The sequence below is a fragment of the Carcharodon carcharias genome, chromosome 8, assembly GCF_017639515.1.
Source record: "Carcharodon carcharias isolate sCarCar2 chromosome 8, sCarCar2.pri, whole genome shotgun sequence".
Taxonomy (NCBI): domain Eukaryota; kingdom Metazoa; phylum Chordata; class Chondrichthyes; order Lamniformes; family Lamnidae; genus Carcharodon; species Carcharodon carcharias.
Window position 1 is genome coordinate 156,605,332 of NC_054474.1, and position 20,008 is coordinate 156,625,339.

At 44.2% G+C, this 20,008-nt stretch overlaps 1 protein-coding gene across 1 annotated transcript in view; it reads left to right on the top strand.

Annotated features, from left to right (window-relative positions):
• cercam (cerebral endothelial cell adhesion molecule) overlaps window positions 1-18,002 on the top strand; it is a 68,346-nt gene extending 50,344 nt beyond the window's left edge. The window contains exons 11-13 of the mRNA XM_041193266.1: window positions 1,294-1,497; window positions 9,634-9,895; window positions 15,296-18,002. Coding sequence (XP_041049200.1) covers window positions 1,294-1,497; window positions 9,634-9,874 — 445 coding nt within the window. The 3' untranslated portion in view covers window positions 9,875-9,895; window positions 15,296-18,002. The remainder of the gene's footprint in view (window positions 1-1,293; window positions 1,498-9,633; window positions 9,896-15,295) is intronic.
• The last annotated feature ends 2,006 nt before the right edge of the window (window positions 18,003-20,008 follow it).

The following is a 20,008-nucleotide window of genomic DNA, read 5'->3' on the forward strand; positions in this document are numbered from 1 at the left end:
CCCCCTTTCTTTTGTCGCTCTTTTTCTTACACCTGTGTCACACTTTGTCTATCCCCGTTTGCATGGACAGTAAGTGACAGCAAGGATACTTGCCAATCCCAATCCAGTACTCATTTGATGCCAATACACTGGCATTTTCCAGCAGGGATCAACTGGATGGTGATAAGGAGCAACAACAACTTGTATTTATATAGTTCCTTCAATGCTGTAAAATGTCCCAAAGTGCTTCACAGGAGCATTATCAAACAAGATTTAACACTGACCCACATGTTACGCCGTTGGGACAGGTGAGAGAGATTTTGAGGAGAGTGCTAAAGGAGGTGAGGTAGCAAAATGGAGGGATTTAGACAGGGAGTTCCAGCGATGGAGGTATGGCTGCCAGTGGTGGAGTGATAAAAATCGGGGATGCTTAAGAGGCCAGAATTGAAGCAACTGCAGTCGATATTCCCAACAGAGCTATTGCAACATGTTTCCCTGCTATTACACCAGCTCCCAACAACCCCCGCCAACTCTCCCCCGACCCTCCATTCTCTGTCTCTGATCCTGTCACCCTGAGGGTATAAAATTCAGCCCATAGAGTATAAAAGCCAGGTAGTTACATTAAAATCCAAGTTTGTGCCCAGTTGGATTATTGTCTCCAATTCTGGACACTATACTTGAGGAAGTTCATGTAGGCTTTGCTGAACGCCCAGAAGAGATTTACAAGAATGGTTCCAGGTGTGTTTATTATGGAGCAGAGGCTGGAGAAGCTGGAGTTGTCCTCTTTAGAGTAGGGAAGTATAAAAGGAGATTTGATAAGTGTTTAAAATCATGAAGCGTTTAGATAGAGTAAAGAAAGGGTAACTGCTTCGAATGGCTGAAGGATCAAAACCAGAGGGTACAGATCTAAGGGGATTGACCGAACAGCTAGATGCAACATGAAGAAAAGCATTTTTTTAAGCAAAGTGAGCATTTAGGATTTGAAATGCTATTCCTGATAGGTTGCTAGATACAGATTCAATAGTCAGTGCAGACATGATGGGCTGAATGGCCTCCTTCTGTGCTGTTCTACTCTATGCTTCTATGAATAGTCTGGGGACATTAATGCCAAACATGATGCAGCCAGCAACTAATTGGCTGGAATTTCCTACCCCTCACTTTGCTTGGGTCAGCCCTCCCTTACTCTGTATTTCTTGGGACCAGGTTCAATAAATGAGACCTCAGAATGGGGGAGGAAGTTGCTTTAAAAGAGGATATTTAAAAGACATTAAGTATTAATTTGGGAGAAAATATATAATTTCTTTCATTTTCCAGCTACCTTGGGCGAAAACTGGTCTTTCCCAATCAAGAGGAGGCTGTAGCGAATGTCCAAAATCTGGTGGTCGCAGACTATTCGTACTGGACTCTGGCCTATGCCATTTCACTGCAGGGAGCGGAGAAACTGGTCAACTCTGAGCCATTGAAAAAGATACTTCCTGTGGATGAATTCCTTCCCATCATGTATGACAAGCACATAAAGTGAGTCCATGTTAATTTGTTTGCCAAGTGGGGTTTGACAGGTTGCACTTGCTGTAATATAGCTAGTGCCTGCTTTCTTCGTGTTTATTGTTGAACCAAGATGAACAGACAAGGTCTGTCATGTAGGATGCCACCCAGGTTGAAAAGCAAAGGAGAGAAGACATAAGTTGGGCAGTAGTGGTTAGGTAAAGCTAAGGCTTGGGTTTTCAGAGTTGGGTTGACTTAGGAGTCCTTCAAAAATGGCGGGCGGGTCCTGATTCCGGGATTCCCGACCCCATTCCCGGGCTGTGCGATTTTCAGGAGTGCTTTTAAAGGGTGCGGGCTGCTTCTTGTCAAAAGCCTGCACCCTGCAGTCCAGACCTAGCCGGCTCCATTGCAGGGAGTGACTATCTTCTACTCTGCAATTTTCATGGAGTCGGGCCAGGTTTTTGAAGAGTCATGCTTAATGACCCCTCGGAGGAGTCATGAGCTCTAATCTGCATGAGGGGATCTTTCGAAAAGTAAATTCAAAAGGTCCCCCTCATGCCCCATATCAAGTTACACCCTTCCCATGAACCTTCTATAGCCCCTCATGCTCCCTAAGCCCAGTTGGCCTAGAGCTCAAACTGCTATTAGAATACTAGAACACCTGCTCCCCAGAGGGGAAAGATTGTTTAATTGACAGCTCAGGCTCTCTGATCTCTGTTGTCAATTTCACAATGTTTGTTTACACAAGTTGAGTGGTTTTTGTGATTCAAAGGGCCTGGATGATTGACTTACTAGCTTGTAGGCAGACTTTTTTTCGAAACATATGAGAAAGTTATCAATAAATTACTTTATTTCAAAGCTTTTTTTAACACACATCCCAAAACACTTTAGGGTTCATAGGTTCTAGAAAGTGTACAGTGGGTCAGTGGGCATGGAAGTATTATGGCTAGGCATAGGGGGTATGCGGAGCCATGGGGGAGGGTGGGTGGAAAGGCAGTGCTTGGCATAGGGGACATGGGTCTTGGGGTTGGGTGGATGGCCAGAGCTTGGCAATGGTGGGGGCATGAGATGTCATGGATGCGGCATAGGGAGTGTTTGGAGGATGAAGGAGGTGAGGGGTAAAGGCTGATGGGACTTTGTGTTATTTTAACTGGGACAAAGTCCCACGGTGCTGAGGCAGGCCTATTAAGAACTTTGGGATTGGCCACAAGAATCGCAGTGGTCTCGCTCTTGTTTATTCCGATGTCCTAAATCTGTGAGCTGTTAAGTAACACAGCAGAAGGCCAGAGAGGTATGTAGAGGGAAAGGAATTTGAACTACCCGCAGTCGTCATTGCTAGCATCCATCAAAATGTCTGGAAAACTGATGTCAGTATTGAACTGATGCAGTAAATTAAAGGTTGCTGTTGAAGTGCAGGAATTCAGCAGAGAAGAAAAATCCCTTGAGCCTTCTTGAGGTAAGCATGTTTCTTTTCCAAAGGAAACAAAGTTCCTTTACTGGTCAAAATTGACTTTGCTGCTAGGCTGTGGCCAAGATCGTAAACTAGCTGGATGACTTTCAGACCAGTGACTTCACCTATTTGTTTATCGTGTTGCATAAGTCAGCAGTGGCTCAGTGGGTAGCACTCTTGCCCTGAGTCAGATGGACATGGGTTCAAATCTACCCCTAGAATCTTGAGCACATAATGCAGTCTGAAACTCCAGTTCAGTACTGCTGGAGGGCTGTTACAGATGTGATGTTAAACTGAGGCCCTGTTTGCCCTTCTGGGTGGACATAAAATCCTATGGCATCATTTGTGAAGAGCAGAATTCTCCCCAATGTCCTGGCCAATATTGAGATTTTCTCAAAAACATGGATCCTTTAACAAGGCTGTCACAGATAAAGTAATTTTTTATACAAAAATATATTGGTAAAGGCAGATTTTCATCAAATTGTGTCACAACAGCTTGTATTTATATATTGTCTTTATTGAAACATCCCAAGATGTCTCACAGATATGAAAAATTTAAGACTGCACCACATAAGGAGATATTAGGGCAGATGTTCAAAAGCTTGACCAAAGAGGTAAATTTTTAGGTGCGTCTTAAGAGGCGGAGAGGTTTAGGGAGGCAATTCCAGAGCTTATATCTTTGGCAGCTGAAGGTACAGCCATGTTTGGTGGAGTGATTAAAATTGGGGATATTCAAGAGGCCAGAATTAGAGGAACATAGATATTTTGGAAGGTTGTGCTGATATTGAGTGGGAAGATGCTGGCATATTGGCAATGTCACTGGACTAGTAATCCAGACTAATGCTGGGGGAGCGGATTCAAATCCCACCATGGCAGCTGGTGGAATTTAAATTTAATTAATTACATCTGGAACTGAAAGCTTGTCTCAGCATGAAACTACCATTGATTGTCGTGAAAACCCCATTGGGTTCACTGACGTCCAGCAATGTGGTTGACTCTTAACTGTCCTCAAATGGCCCAGCAAGCTACTCGGTTCATGAACAATTCGGGATGGGCAACAATTGCTGGCCACATCCCATGAAAGAATACACTTTTTAAAAGCACGTGTGTCTTCTCCAAAGTTTGTCCAACACTTATTCATGAAGAAGGCCCATTTAAGTGCAATGATTCTCACTTTAAAAGCAGACCCCGATGAAGCAACTCCCTGTGTTGATCATGCTCTGATGCTTTATCTGAGAGCAGAAAAGCATGCACAAACTTGCCAAGACTTCTCTCTCATGGGATGTTCACAGATCAGCCTTGAAGTAGTTTGTCTGTTATCACACTCTGGCCACCTGCAGTTGGGCAGCAACACTTCTATTGCTCCTGGGAAGGCACAAGACAAACAGACAATTGGCCAAGTGACTTGAACCCTGTTCCTAAAAATGACTTCCTGGTACCAGAGGAATTTTATAAATAATCCATCTCTGTAGTTCTTGGAACACCAGCAATGCACTGACTGCTAAGCAGTTTCACAGGAAAATGACTTTACCCGCTGGCTGCCTTGAAAGCAGGATTTCATCTTAGCACCTGCTTCAGTTCATTATTGTACCTAACAGTGGCCGCACAATTGGCAGGGCAGATATATATAATATATATATCTATCTATATAGATATCTCTCTGTCTGTTGTTGGATAGAATTTTGCTGGCAGCTGGGGCATCACTCTGAAATATGCCAAGTTAATCTGTCATTCACTTCTGCCAATCTTGATGGATGCCAAGCCCTCCATTACCTGGAAGCATTTGACGGGGCAATGTAGAGGGAGTTTTATTCTGTAGCAGCTCCTGCAGCACCTTCGCTAAGAAGACCTAAAGTTGCCACAAGAGCAGTAAGTGCATTTTCAGCCCTGACATCCTTTAGTTTGATCAGTACAAAACATGCATCTTATTGGATTGCCTGTGGAGCTGCTCACAGTAAAATTGTTACTGGCGTTTAACAACCTGTAATGCACAGTATATTATTTTGCTAAGCTAGTATTATGTCTAATTGTTCAGCAAGTATTGTCTGTGGGTTTAATTGCTGTTTGGCCAGGGGAATGTGCAGATTCATTTGATTATCCGATTCAGCTACAGCTCAGGTGCACTTTTCCGAGGGAGAGCTGCATTATCGGAGGTAGTCCCTAGTTGATGTTGAAGGTTGCAAGATAGGGAGATGCAGTTGCAGTGACCTCGGTTGCAATGCCTCCCATTTGCAGTATCCTCTGCAGCCACAGTCTGAGTCCAGTGGCAGAACAGCAGGTTTCAGCTTGCTTGGTTGAGAAGGGGATAAACCTCTTCAGTTCCTGGACTATTATCCAGTGACATTTGCTGCAAATTGCATGCATGAGGAGTTTGAGTAGGGATAACTGTGATTGTCACATCTTCCACGGGTGACATACCCATCAATATTCATGGTCTAGCTTCATATGTTGAACATCGTCCTCAGGACTTGGTGAACTGTGGTCCAGCAGGGCTCCTCATCAATATGTTTGTAAGAAGAATAGCGAAGGAAAAAGACAACAAAAAGTGTTCCCTCCCTGCCATAGTTGGATAAGATGACAACTGATGATTGTAAGGATTCTGTATTGCCTACAGCCGAGTCTTTGTGAAGGTGGAAATGTTTTTCTCATTTAAACACAATGAGAGTTCTCCAATGAGTTGGTAATTGAATGCACTGAGCCATGTAGCAGAGGAATGAACCCAGGCGCATGCTAAATTGGCTGATCTCAGTTAGTGGAGGTGCTAGGATTGGTTTCTGTCCAGCGATTGCTTTCGGGAGGGGAATAATTGGGAAGATCTGTGATGCTGCTTACAATTGAGCAGCCTGGCAACCATCACTTTCTAGATCTGCCCAAGAAGAATGGGCATTTGGGAAACAGCTTACATTCATGGAGTTAAATTTAACATAGAAGATACCCCAAGGTGCTTCAGAGGCAAGATGCCAAACAGCCCCATGGCACAGTCCCTTATTGGAGGAGCGTGGAAGTGCAACACAAGAAATAGGGGTAGGAGTGGACCCTACGGCTCATTGAGCCTGCTCCACCATTTAATACAATCATGGCTGATCTTTGAGTTTCAAGCCCACTTTCCCGCCCCCTCTCTGCCTGCTCTCCACACCCCTACACCCCCTTGATTCCCTGAGACACCAAAAATCTGACTATCCCAGCCTTAATTATATGCAATGATGGAGTATCCACAACCCTCTTGAGGTTGAGAATTCCAAACATTCAACCCTTTGAGTGGAGCAATTTCTCCTCATCTCATTCCTAAATGATCAGCCGCTTATCCTGAAGTTGTGCAAAGAAAGTCTGCAAAGTGAAGTCTGATCAAACCGAAGAAACTGGCTGGTGAGACAGTTAAGAAACTTGAGGTGGAATTTTACGGCCCCTCCCACCAGTCAATGGACTTTTGAACGGTTCACCACATTTTCTGGCCCTGCCCCCGCCACGTCTGAGCCGTAAAATTCCATCCTTGATGTTTAGCTTGATCTTAGAATCCCCATCTTAAGCAATTGGAAATGGTACAAGCCATGGGGCCAAACAAGTTGGTAGATACTCACCTAGATCGAAATGGAGAGAGTTTAGTTTAATTTGGTTGCCCACTTCCACCTGTGCTAAAGCAAGCCATGTGGCAAATGCCAGTTTTCTTGCCCCATTACCAGACATTGCTGAGACTCCTGCTGCCCGAGATCGTAATGTCAGAGTTCCACTCAAGTTATCTCTGCTGCACAAATTGGCAGGATCTCCAGACAAATGATCACATCCAGACTGTTTTATGAATCACATTTTCTTTTATTGAGTCTTTTTGGCGAGGAACTTAAATTACAGCTTTTATTTTTAAAAAAAACTAACAGCTGTCCAGAGAATTATTTCTTTTAGTTCTGAACATGCCATCGATATGCTTGTAACTGTCAGGATGGCATGGGACAGTACCATTCTTTGAAGCCTGGCAGATGAAGAATTGTAACGAGGCTCTGATGAATTAAAGGAACACAATTAAGGAGAGTTTCTCCAGACGAGGCCTGTCTGCTCTTTAATCCATGTTTTTAACCGCTTCATTTGGCCCAGAATTGTTTCCATCTCCTGAGGAGTCAGTCGAGCAAAATTCACAATATGGAGGGATGCATAGAATTGATCTGATCCTATGAAGAGATCTTGTTCAATACTGCCCGTGTATTGATGTCTGATGAGGGCAGCAGTGGATTCAGTTGTGATTTGCCTTCGGCATCCTTCCATCATGGACATGCAGTAAATCAAATCCCCAGGGCATGTGGTATCTTCATATGATGCACTTTTGCTGATGGCTGAAGAGACCAATCCTTGAGAGCAGGTTTCGCCATAACAGCCATATATGAAGTGGCCGTCAGGGTTATTAATTTTCAGTGTTGACCCCTGTTGCCAAGCCACTTGTACCCACCGATCATCATGGTTACGCATGTCGGCCCACGGGTGATGTCACCATTTCCCTCTGTCATCATCTAGTGTGTCCCAGGTGTGAAAATCAATGCTTAGGGCTTTCAAGCCACACTTACAAACCTCCTTGAAGCAGAGCTTTGGGCATCTCCTGGCCCTGGCTAACTTAGGGTTGTGAATCTTTGGAATTCTCTACCCCAGAGGATTGTGGATGCTCCATCTTTGAATATGTTTAAGACTGGAATAGACAGATTTTTGGTGTCTCAGAGAGTTAAGGGACATGGGGTGTGCGCAGGAAAATACAATTGAAGGCCAAGATCATCCATGATCACAATGAATGGTGGAGCAGGCTTGACGGGCCTTACGGCCTATTCCTGCTTATATTTCTAGTGTTCAGTAGTGGCACTTTCATATCTCAATTTATGTTTGCCAGCTCCTCCACCTGTATTGCACAAAAATCTTACCAAAAATCTTATGTTGTACACTCTGGTCCAATTATCCCCCAATCTCAAACCCTAAAGGCCCACACTTGGCCTTGACTCCCCATGTGCAATGCTGCAACAGATTTAGGAGTAGATTCTGAAGAGTGGGAACTTGAGTGAGGTACTAAAAAGGGACCACTGTGGAGCCAGCTTGACTACCCCTCTTCCACCACCTCAACATTAGTCAATACCTTCAGGAGAAGTTGAGAAGAAAATTTGGATGGTGAATAGTTTCAGTCAGAGGAGAGGACCTCGAGTGCTAAATAAACGCAGTCTTTCTTTTGTCTTGAGAGAAGGAACAGCTTGTGTTCATCTTCCAACTAAACTTCTGTCGCATGATAAACTGCCTCGGTTTTATGGAGTGGGATTTAACAAAATAATTACACAGGAAACTTGTATTTGAAATAAGTTGAACACCATCCCATCACCAGTGCAAGTAAATAATATGCATAACATCAGATGTATGTCCACCTCATATCTTATTCCTTGTGGTAAACATTTAAAATTATAGTTCCCAATGAGGGACACAAATTAACACTTGGATATGAACCAGTGAAAATTATATGGGAGAGTGTTTGTCTTTAAACCGCAAAAGATTTCCTTGTTGAAAGTGGAGTGATGTAATGCCTTACAGCTATCTCCTTTGGCTTGTTTCTGTTAGTTTGCAGACTGGAGTCGTGCAGACTTGTTTAAAAAAAAAAGACTGGAACATTTCTGGTTTTGTGTTATTGTTGGACGTGAGATAGAATTGTGATACCATTTGGTTATCAAAACATAGGAACATAATGATTATTTTAGTACTTAATGTTCCTGGGCTCAGCACCATGGGTCAGTTAGTAAATCCACTGCCCAGTGTTTTTTGGAATTGGACAGATGAGCTCTGATCTCCAAACTGCTGAGTGAAGTTAACTCAGCTGGTGTGGCAATTGAAGGGAAGAAGAAAGCTTTATGGAATACCTTTCACAACCTCAGGTGTCCCAAAGCTTCACAGCTGACACAGTACTTTTAAATTGCACTCACTGTTGTGGTGTTAGGATAGTATTACAGCATTGGGACATCTGCCCTGTTGGGGAATTAATAATTTTGGGGCAGTGTTGGGACAATGTTGCGGTGTTGGTGCTTTGTTACAGTGTAGGACAGTGTTGCTACTTTGGGGCACTCTTGTGGTGCTGGGACATTGTTACACTGTCGGACAATGTTGCGACACTGTCGCAATGTAGGACACTATTATAATGCAAAAGAGGCATCAAGAATTTATCCCAGCACTGCTGGACCAGGGGATGTGGTGATGGGGGCAGGCAGTAAACTCAGCCACAGCTCTTATACCTGATGATTGGATCATTGTCCTGCAATTGTGCATCCTTGTGTGTGCAGGGGGACTGGTGGGTGAGGTCTTGGCTGTGAAGACAGTTTTGGGTTCAGCTGAGAGCCTTTTGGAACTTCCCTGATGGAATAGTGTACTGACAATCAGACTGGACTCTCTCACGTCTACACTTGCATGGCTGCAATTTTCCACCTACATGAGCAACTGGAAATGCCTCCATGCTCAGAAGTGGGAGACTCCTTCAAGAAGCAGGGAAAAATAGGGAGGATAGAATCAGAAAGCACAGAAGGAGGCCACTAGGCCCATTGTGCCTGTGCCAGTTCTTTGAAAGAGCTATCCCCTGCTCTTTCCCTTGAGGTTACCTATGCAATAGTTTTTTGAAAGTTACTCTTGAATCTGTTTCCACTACCCATTCAGGCAGCATATTCCAGATCACAATATACATGGGTGTATCTCATATGTAGTATATTTTTTTCTTACAGTGAGGAATATAAGAAAGTCTATCCCAAACGAGACCTGAAGGCATTTTCCGTCCGTCCACTGCTGGTGTTCCCCACTCACTACACTGGAGATCCTGAATGGCTCAGTGACACCGAAACCTCCACCATCTGGGATGACGACTCGATGAAGACGGATTGGAGTGGCTCTCAAAAAACACTGAAGGGTACCCAGGCAGGGGCCTCACATCAGTCCATTGGTCCTGCTTCAAGGGATGAACTCTAATTCTCAGCAAGTCAGTGTTAGGTGAGGCCAAAGGGAAATGTGAACTCCCTCCCACAACGGGTTGCCAGCCCTCCAGGGGTGCCCTCAGCTTTCCTGGAATTAGCAATTAATCTCCAGGACACCGCAGCAAGGAAAACCCAGGAGAAAGATCATCAGCATAAATGGTGTTTCTTCATTTCCTCTGTTTATGTGTTCAAAGGATATTAGAGTTGGGAGGAAAAGGCTGTTTGAACCACAGTCAAGTACCATTGATTGTCCATGGGAAAGCTGGGCAGGGCAAATGATGGACTTGTCAGGCAACCAGTGGCTTGTGTGGGTGTGGGGTGGTTGGAAGGTCATGTGATGAAACTTCTTGTGATAACTCTAACCAGAGTTGGCAACCCTATTTCCACAGTGCCTCAGTGAGGGGTGGAAAAAGCCCTTTGCATTGCCTCTGCAACCCGCAGATCCTGTCCTTGCTGGTGTGAGGTTAAGTACCTTTATTCCGATGACTGATATGGTAAAAAAGCGGCTTTGTAGCCAATCAACCCAAGACTTTTCCAGGTCTGAATGGAGCCGCTCTACAATATAGCCATTGTAGAGCGGCTCCATTCAGACCTGGAAAAATCTTGGGGTGATCCTCAGCCTGTGCTGAACTGATCCAGTGTAGCAGGAGGGCCAGTTAGCCTTGCCATATCCTGAGCTAAGGAGGGAGACAAGCAAAGCTAGGTTACAGTCCCTACTTCACAGTGGTTCAGTCCACACTGGTTGATGACTCAGTCATGAGTGGGGAGCATGTCATTTATTTCATGGGGGGTGGGGATAGCAACAACTTGCATTTATATAGCACCTTTAATAGAGTAAAACCATCCCAAGGTACTTCACAGGAGCGACCATCAAACAAAGTTTTGACATTGAGCCGCAAAATAAGATATTTGGACAGGTGACCAAAGATCATAGAGATGGGTTTTAAGGCGCATCTTAAAGAATGAGAGTGAGTTAGAGAGCTTTAGGGAGGGAATTGCAGAGCTTAGGGCCCAGGCAGCTGAAGGTAGAGCTGCCAATGACCGAGCAATAGACAATTAGGGATGTGCAAGAAGTCTGAATTGAAGAAGCACAGAGATCTTGGAGGCCTGCAGGACTTGAGGAGGTTACAGAGATAGGGAGGGAAACGGCCATGGAGGAATTTGAAAAGAAGGGTGAGAATTTTAAAATCAAGGAAAACAAATTTACTCCCCTCTCCGCTGTTCCATGGGTGCCAGTGGTCCTCAGCCAAGTCCTTACACCATGAGCGGATGCAAGATATCCAACATTGGTAGGGTCCCAGCTAAGTCCAATCATGTCCTCAACAGTGTAATACACAGATTGTACAAACACAGCTCACTTTCCAGTGTGAAGACATTGGATAGCGTTCAGGACCTGGAAAGCTCAAGATGGTGTTTGTCCCCATCACCATTCCTGGCAGTTTGAACCTTGGATGGATCATTCCCAAGTCATCTGTAGTCTGCATGGTTTCAGTATCGCAGCATGTCCACTGGAGGAGCTTTCCTATAGTTTAAGGTATTTCTTGCTCTCACTGTGCCAGACCCCTGCTGTGGTTGGGAAGTTTTTCTTCCTGACGCCAGGAATGGTCCACAAAGAAGGTCCTAGAGATGCATCTGCCTCAGGTTCCTTGTCCCAATGTGGGATCCACACTGGGCAATTTACTTAAGGCTGGTACATCCTCTTAAAGCGCCTTCCTCGCCCACCTCCTGGATCAGTGATGGTAAACGCGGTGCACACAATTATTTTCAGTAGATCGTGGTTTTGTGCATTTGCAGTGACCGCCTGTTGCAATGCTCCTGAGAAAGTTAAATAGGTTCAGATTGTGGGCATATACACCTAAGCAATCCAGTCAAACATTCCTGAGTTTAATTTTCTTTTATTAGTTTGCAGTTTTTTTTTATTCATTCATGGAATGTGGATATCTCTGGCCGGGCCAGCATTTATTGCCCATCCCTATTTGCCCATGAGAAGGTGATGGTGAGCTGCCTTCTTGAACCGCTGCAGTCCCTGTGGTGTAGGTGCACCCACAGTGCTGTTAGGAAGGGAGTTCCAGGATTTTGACCTTCCAGGTAGTGGTATTCCCATCTATCTGCTGCCCTAGTTCTTTTAGATGGTAGCAGTCATGGGTTTGGAAGATGCTATCTAAGGAGCCTTGGTGAATTCCTGCAGTGTACCTCGTAGATGATACACACTGCTGCTACTGTGCGTCAGTGGTGGAGGGAGTGAATGTTTGTGGATGTGGTGCCAATCAAGTAGGCTGCTTTGTACCTGGATGGTGTCAACCTTCTTGAGTGCTATGGGAGCTGCATTCATCCAGACAAGTAAGGAGTATTCCTTCACACTCATGACTTGTGCCTTGTAGATGGTGGACAGGCTTTGGGGAGTCAGGAGATGAGTTACTCATCACAGGATTCCTAGCTTCTGACCTGCTGTTGGAGTCACAGTATTTATCTGGCTAGTCCAATTAAGTTTCTGGTCAATGGTAACCCCCCAGGATGTTGATAGTGGGGGGGTTTCAGTGATGGTAATGCCATTGAACGTCAAGGGGTAATGGTTAGATTCTCTCTTGTTGAAGATGGTCATTGCCTGGCACTTGTGTGGCGCAAATGTTACTTGCCACTTGTCAGCCCAAGCCTGGATATTGTCCAGGTCTTGCTGCATTTGGACTGCTTCAGTATCTGAGGAGTCGCGAATGGTGCTGAACATTGTGCAATCATCAGGGAACATTCCCACTTCTGACCTTATGATGGAAGGAAGGTCATTGATGAAGCAGCTGAAGATGGTTGGGCCGAGGACACTGCCCTGAGGAACTCCTGCGGTGATGACCTGGAGCTGAGATGACTGACCTCCAACAACCACAACCATCTTTGTGCTAGGCATGACTCCATTGATATAGAGACGAGTTGATATAGAGAGTGTTTCACAGTAATAGCGACTTTCAAACTCCTCTTATGCAGGAACCCCCGCAAATATTGGCACACATCCAGTACAGTGCATATATTGAAACACTGGCCTAGATCCCCTGAAAATATTACCATTCTCTGCAAATTGTTCTTCAAATATTGAAGAGGCAATTAAAATATCAACCGGCTCTCAGACACTGCTGAAAATACTAACATGCTCCCAGGAACTCCTTGACTTAATTTAGTGTTAGTCACAGGAAGGAAATGGTTTCAGATTGGCATGCAGCAACAGAAATAACAAGGATGCTTTTAACCCTGCTCGCCTGGCAGGAGCCAGGTGGGCGGGCAATTAAAATCGCCAGTGGATCTTTCTCACCACGGTTCTGCTGTCTTTCCATGGGTTCTGATTTGAGCTTCTCCAGCCTTCCCACCTGGGCAGTGAGGGCCTTCTCAAGATTGTCGTCGGGGACTGTTCCTCCTGCCATTCATCTCCCGTCCACTGGCTTCCCACTTCCTGTCGGTCTGCAGAATGAGAATCCAGGCTTTGCAGTGCCATTGAAATCAGGACAGTTTCCCTTATGCCACAGTCCTTCTCCCAAAGTTAAATCCAGGCATTTGGCATCCATCAAGTCACAGTAACATGCAGAAATCTGATAACCTCCATCGACCCCTTAGGGTTTAGGGACACCAGTTTGAAAACCTGTGTCCTACAGATTCTGTGCCACTGCTGGCATTGTCAACCTGGCAAAGTTTTGTTACTTTGTGGCACATGAGCTCAAATGTTTGTCATCATTTTGAAAGCATGGCATAAACCCATGGTTCTAAAGTAAATTAAATAAACTTCTTGTAAGTACTTGAATCTGTATCTATTCTCAGAAAATGAGTTGCTGAGCTGTATTATTTTGAGCCATAATGATGGTGTCCCAGCTGTAATCAGGAAGACTGACAAGCCTGCCTTATTCTGCTATGCATAGCTGAGAAACTAATATCCAGTATTGCCGGGAAGCTCCTGGCTGGAGCCCAGCTCTTTGCGTCATCCCACACACTCTGAGAACTTGTATGTAAATACCCACTCTGTGTCCCCAAGTGAGAAATGCAAAACAGGAAAACACGTGGACTGACAGCCTACTCTGGGTGGTGACAGCAGCATATGAAGGAAGGGAAGACTTATTTAAGATTTAAATAGCACTCTTCACAACTGCCAGATGAGTTTGAGGTGCTTTGCAGTCAGTGAAGTATTTTTGATGTGTAGTCGCTGTTGAGATGCAGAAAATGCAGCAGCTAGCATGCACACAGCAAGCTCCTACACACAGCAATGTGATAATGACCAGATAATCTGTTTTTTTGATGTTAATTGAGGGATAAATATTGGCCAGGACACCAAGTATAACTCCCCTGCTCTTCGAAATAGTGCTATGGGATCTTTTACATCCACCTGAGAGGGTAGATGGAGCCTTGGTTTAATGTCTCATTCAAATGCCTTATGACCATGCAGTACTCCCTCAACTTAATTTTTGTGCTGAAGTGCAACTTGAATCTGAAACCTTGTGACTCAGAGGTAAGAGTGCTACCAATTGAACTGTGGCTACCAAATGGGTCATAGCACAGTGGCTAACACTCACATTTCTGAATCAGGAGGTTGAGTTCAAATCCTACTCAAGTTGAGCACAAAAGAGTTGTCTGACACCTAGTGGTGTACTGAGGGAGTGCTGCACTATCAGAGGAGCCATCTTTTACATGAGATGCTAAACTGAAGCCCCGCCTGTCTTCTCAGGTGGACATGAAAGATTCTATGCTAATCTTCGAAGAAGAACAGGTGAATTCAATATTTATCCCTCAATCTGCAGCATTCAAACAGATAACCTGATCATTATAACACAGCTGTTTGAGAGAGTTTGGCTGTGCATAAGTTGTCACTATTGTATCGTAGGAAACACAGCAGCCAATCTACACAGCAAGCTGAGACACAGTGTCCCACTTCTGATCACTTCAGTGGTGCCAGTTGGGAGGTGTGGGTGCGCAGATACTGAAGCAGGGCAGGATTGGATTTGGGAGTGCTTCTCCTCTTTCCCTCCCCACACCAACCCCTCCCGCACCGCCTTCCCATCAATCGCAAAGCTTGTCAAACCAGTCCATGCTCCGCATATACACACACTCACAAAAAGCAGTAGTTGCTAGCTTGATTAATAAAGTTAATTAATAAGATCAGTCGATTTTTGCTAGACAAGAGTTTGGAGCCAAGGTAGGTAGATGGATGGGGTTAAGGTAAAGACTTTATTGAATGGAACTGGAGGAGCTGAAAGGAACAGGAGGAGACCAATTTTTCCATATATGCACTCGGGTCAGTTGGGTTACGTACCCAAGGTTAGCCAGAATCTCCAATAACTGTATCCCAGTAACAGAAAAGGCCAAAGGGCGGAAAAGCTGTCGTACATGAAAGGAACAGATTTCTCTTTAATTTAAAAAAAAATAATCTATCTTTCTCAATTTTCAGAAAGTGAACTTTCTGCAGAAGATGATGATTTGGACAGACAGAACTGTCAAAGCTTGAATGAAGATTTTCCGGCTGCAATATTGCGAACTTTAATCAAAGCTCATCTGTCAGACAAAGGCCATCCAGCTAAAGAGATGAATCCGGACGATGAGCGACGATTGTTCGAACCCCTTTCGGCACTTGACGTGTGAAACGTGGAAGTGTTACCCAACACCAAAAAGGCACATGAGGCACTGCCCTTAAAGAATAATCTTGAATAATAGGCAGGAAAGCATGACCCAACTCACCAGCAATAGAAAGAAAATTGTGCATGTAGATAATTCCTTCAAGATTTTTGAACCACACAAGCCAAATTTCCAACCTGCACCACCAACCTATCCCCGAATCCACCAATGTCTCCTAGTTTAATTAGGAAAAGGAATAACTTTAAATGAGCCTTTCTCCAGTCCAGAATCTCCAGTGGACATTGCATCGTCCCTATTGCCCTCCTCCAGGCAGCACAGACAGGGCTGCAATTCTGGTGCTGGGGTGGAGGAGGTGAGACTGCATGTCAGGGAAAGAGGGAAGATACATGCTTCGGAGTCAAGCACACCACAATGGACTGAATGGCCTTTTGCTATGCTCTTATCACGCTATGAAATTGAGCAAAACTCGTGGGCAACAAAAAAATGTAACACAAAGGAGTACCTTTAGTAAAAGATGCTGAATGATATTGGAGATTGTTCCTCTTGAATAGGCATGGTCAGACTCCATCCCCCTCGAGAGCCTTATGCAAACACCAATCTCCTGCTGAGGCACTGAGCCCTACAGTCTGGAGGGCCCAGGTTTGATTGCTAGTCTGTGTTGAGTTGGCTGATCTCTGCTGTGTTGATCATCCTGGCAGAGTGTTACACTAGGCTGGAATGGAGTGGAGTCCCTAAGCAAAAGAGGAGAAAAACTTTCAACCAGGGCCCCCAGTGTTCCTGATTGGAGATCCAGCAAATCCTGTCTGCTAGCAACTGTGCGGGGACACTGGGTGAGACTGGGGCCAGTTCTCTACCTTGAATCGCCGGCAGCACTTCCAGTTCGATTTCCAGTTTTTGTTCGTTCTTGGTATTTGAGCATCACTGGCAAAGCCAGCACTTATTGCCTATCCCTAATGAGTGTCTTACTCAGCCATTTCAGAGGGCAGTTAAAAGTCAGCCACATTGCTGTGGATCAGGAGTCACGTAGGCCAGACCGGGTAAGGATGGCAGATTTCCTCCATTGAAGGGCTTAGTGAACCAGGTAACAATCCAGTAGTTTCATGATTATTAATGAGACTAGCATTTTATTCCAGATGTATTAATTTAAATTCCCCCCAGCTGCTGTGGTGGGATTTGAACTGTCCTGATTACTAGTCCAGTAACATATTATCACTGTGTTACCATCCCTTCTTGCTAGGAGTGGGTGAAATTGGTCTACGCCAGAAGTGCAAAATAGGGTCATAATGAACCAGCATCCCACTTTACACCAAGCTTGATTTTATTGTCCATTGCCTTCAATAATCCAAGGTCTAGAGATCAGAGTGTTCATGCTACCAACCCCAGCACTAGCCTTGCTATCAGTGCAGGGAATAAAATTAAATGAAAAAAAAAAGGTTAATTCCAAACACACACTAAATTTAGATTGGCACCACGTAACCTCTATGGGTTCAGGGTCCTTGGGGATGGGGAGCTCAAAAATGATGTTATGAGGGTTTGTTTAAAAAAAAATGCCTACCTTTCATTTACAGAAATAAAAGGAAATATTTTACTGAACAAAGAGAGGTTCACACCTACAAAAAAATGATCTCAAACAAACCCTTCCAAATCCTCATATTTTCACGTCCCACCCTGTTCTAAATCCAATCGTTTTTGTTAAAATTAAATGTTATTTTCTGTCCTCTTGTTAAATCCCAGGGGTTTAAAGGGTTGCATTCTAGGACTGCAGAAACCTGTCTTCCATGCCTTAGGGGCATCCGTACAGGGTATGTAATGATAAGTGGTATAGAAAGAGTTAAACCTGAAACATTAGTTCAAGCTAAACCTTGACAGTACAGCAGAAGGGATGGGGGTGCAGCAGATAGGGTGTTGGTTCACACTGACGAAAGACAAATTCAGGAGTGATGTCAGGAAGCTCATCTTCATACAGAGTGGAGAAATGGAATGAATTCTGGGAAGAGGTGACCAAAACCCTGGAATTATTTAATGAAAGTTCAGAGGTAATGTTGTTAGGGAGATGTTGGTGCACTCAGTTTTGCTGTGATGGGGAGCAGGGGAGGCCTGAAGGGCCTTCCTGGCTGAGTGAACCAGAATGGCCTTGTTTGTATTTAACTTGTGCTTTGTGCTCTTGGTTTCAACTGTGTCTTTTAAAACTGGAATTAACGGGTAAATGTCTGCCCTTTTCCTGTGCTCCCTGGTGCAGAGTCCTTATTACCAGGTACACACATCGGAAGACGGTCTGGGTGAATCATTGATATTTCCATCAACACGTGGACAGATGATCACCAACTGCAACCCATGCTCTCCGAAGGGCAAGGACTCTGCACCGAGAGCAGTGAAGCAGAAATGCCACCCTTCTGTTCAAAGTGCTTAAGGGGGAGGTTCCGGAGGTAGTGTTTTTATAGAGATGTTGGTGCTCTCAGTTTTATATTAGAGTTGCAGATCTCTGTGTGTACTGAATTTCACCATAAATCTGTGGAAATATCTGACATGCATGTGGAGCATTTCTTTGGGACTAGGTTAGTGTCATTATGGACTAATATTTTCTTCACACTTTTCACTGTTCAGCTGGGCTGAGTTTAAAAAAAATCTTGTAACTTAAATATTTCTGCGTGTCTTTTATTCTCTTCTTCAGCCCTCCTGTTTCCTGGATAATGATGCGTTTTATTCTCCCATGTTAACCAAGTCAGTTACCTGGGGAATTTCAATGATGGCTGAATTGGTAATTATACCCCTGGTACTGTATTGAATTGTACAGACCTAAAACAACAGCTTGCATTTATATAGCACCTTTAACTTAGTAAAAATATCCTAGTAAAAATATCCTAGGTGCGTTATCAGATACAAAACTGACACCAAACCAAAGCAGACAGTGGGATAGGTCACCAAAAGCTTGGTCAAAATGGTGAAAAGAAAATAGAGACTTCCATTTATATAATGACTTCCATGACCTCAGGACATTCACGAGCAATCTGTCAACCTTGCTGGAATGTATTAAAAGGGTGATGCGAAAGGTAAAGAGAGATCTAGAAAAGAAACATTTCTGTGGAGGATAAACAATGTATGGACCAGTTGGGCTGAATGGCCACTGTGCTGTAAATTCTATGTAATAAGTGCACATTCTTCCTTAGCATTTAAAGTATGACTCATTTTAACAAATTCAGAGACCGGGTGAAGGGAAACAGAAAGGGTTTCATTAACGAGCAGACTCCCTAATTATTTGCAAAATAAAGTCAGGTCCATGAAAAAGATGACATTTATTTTTAAATGGTGGAATCTGAGGAAATGGCCATTATTTGAATGGGCTGCAGAAGCTTCTGAAATATAAATTAACATCGAGAGTCTGTATTCTAAAATACATAGGTGGACTAGGTGAGAAGTGTAGAAGGCATAGGCCAAATTGGATAGCACTTTCAAAGAGCCAGCCCAGGTAGGATGGGTGGAATGGCCTCCTGTGCTGTATCATTCTCTTATTCTACATGTCCATTATTTCCACTAAAGTTTGAGTACATTGTTCACACAACGAAGTAAATATTAGAACTCGGGTCTTTGCCTTGCCTTGATTCTGTCTGGTTCTGGATTTGCAAAACAAAGGTTTGATCTTGCTTTCTTCCCCGAGGAGATGCCTCATGTTGGTGTCCCATGAACACTGAAACATTTAAGGAGAGATGCTGAGGTAAATTGAGATACAGTGGCTGCCTGACAACAAACTTGGGCGCTGAGGACAACTGTAGAACTACAACTAGGATCTGCTACCTCAGTAAATAGTGAACTGAATCTAGTTACTTCTGGTCTAGATAGCTTCATGCTATTCACTCACTATGCCAATGGAAGAGTACAACTTCCCTCCTGTTTATAGGAATATTAATTGGAACAGGTCCTCTGAAGGGGTGTACTGGTGGCAGTGTAACTTTAAAAGGGATCCTGGTGTTGGCGCTCTGGGTGTGAAAGACAAGTTCAGCAGGGGTGCAGAGGTGTCAGTAATGGATCAGCTGCTGATTATAAATCCTGCCCAATTTTGCTTTCCATTGAGTTATTTATTCTTTTATGGGATGTGGTGTCACTGGCAAGGCCAGCATTTGTTGCCCATCCCTAATTGCCCTTGAACTGAGTGGTTTGCTAGGTCATTTCAGAGGGGCAGTTAAGAGTCAACCACGTTGCTGTGGGTCTGGGTTTACATGTAGGCCAGACCGGTTAAGAACAGCAGATTCCCTTCCCTAAGGGGCATTAGTGAACTGGATGGCTTTTTATAACAATCGACAATGCTTTCATGGTCAGCATGACTGAGACGAGCTTTTTCAATTCCAGATTTATTAATTGAATTTAAATTCCACCAGCTGCTGTGGTGAGATTTAAACTCATAATCTCAGAGCATTAGCTTGGGCCTCTGGATTATTACTCCAGTGATATTACGACTACATCACCATGCTGTGTGTACAATTGTGGCCCAATTTGCACTGCCACTGGAGTTCAATTTTACCCTTGTCCTCTG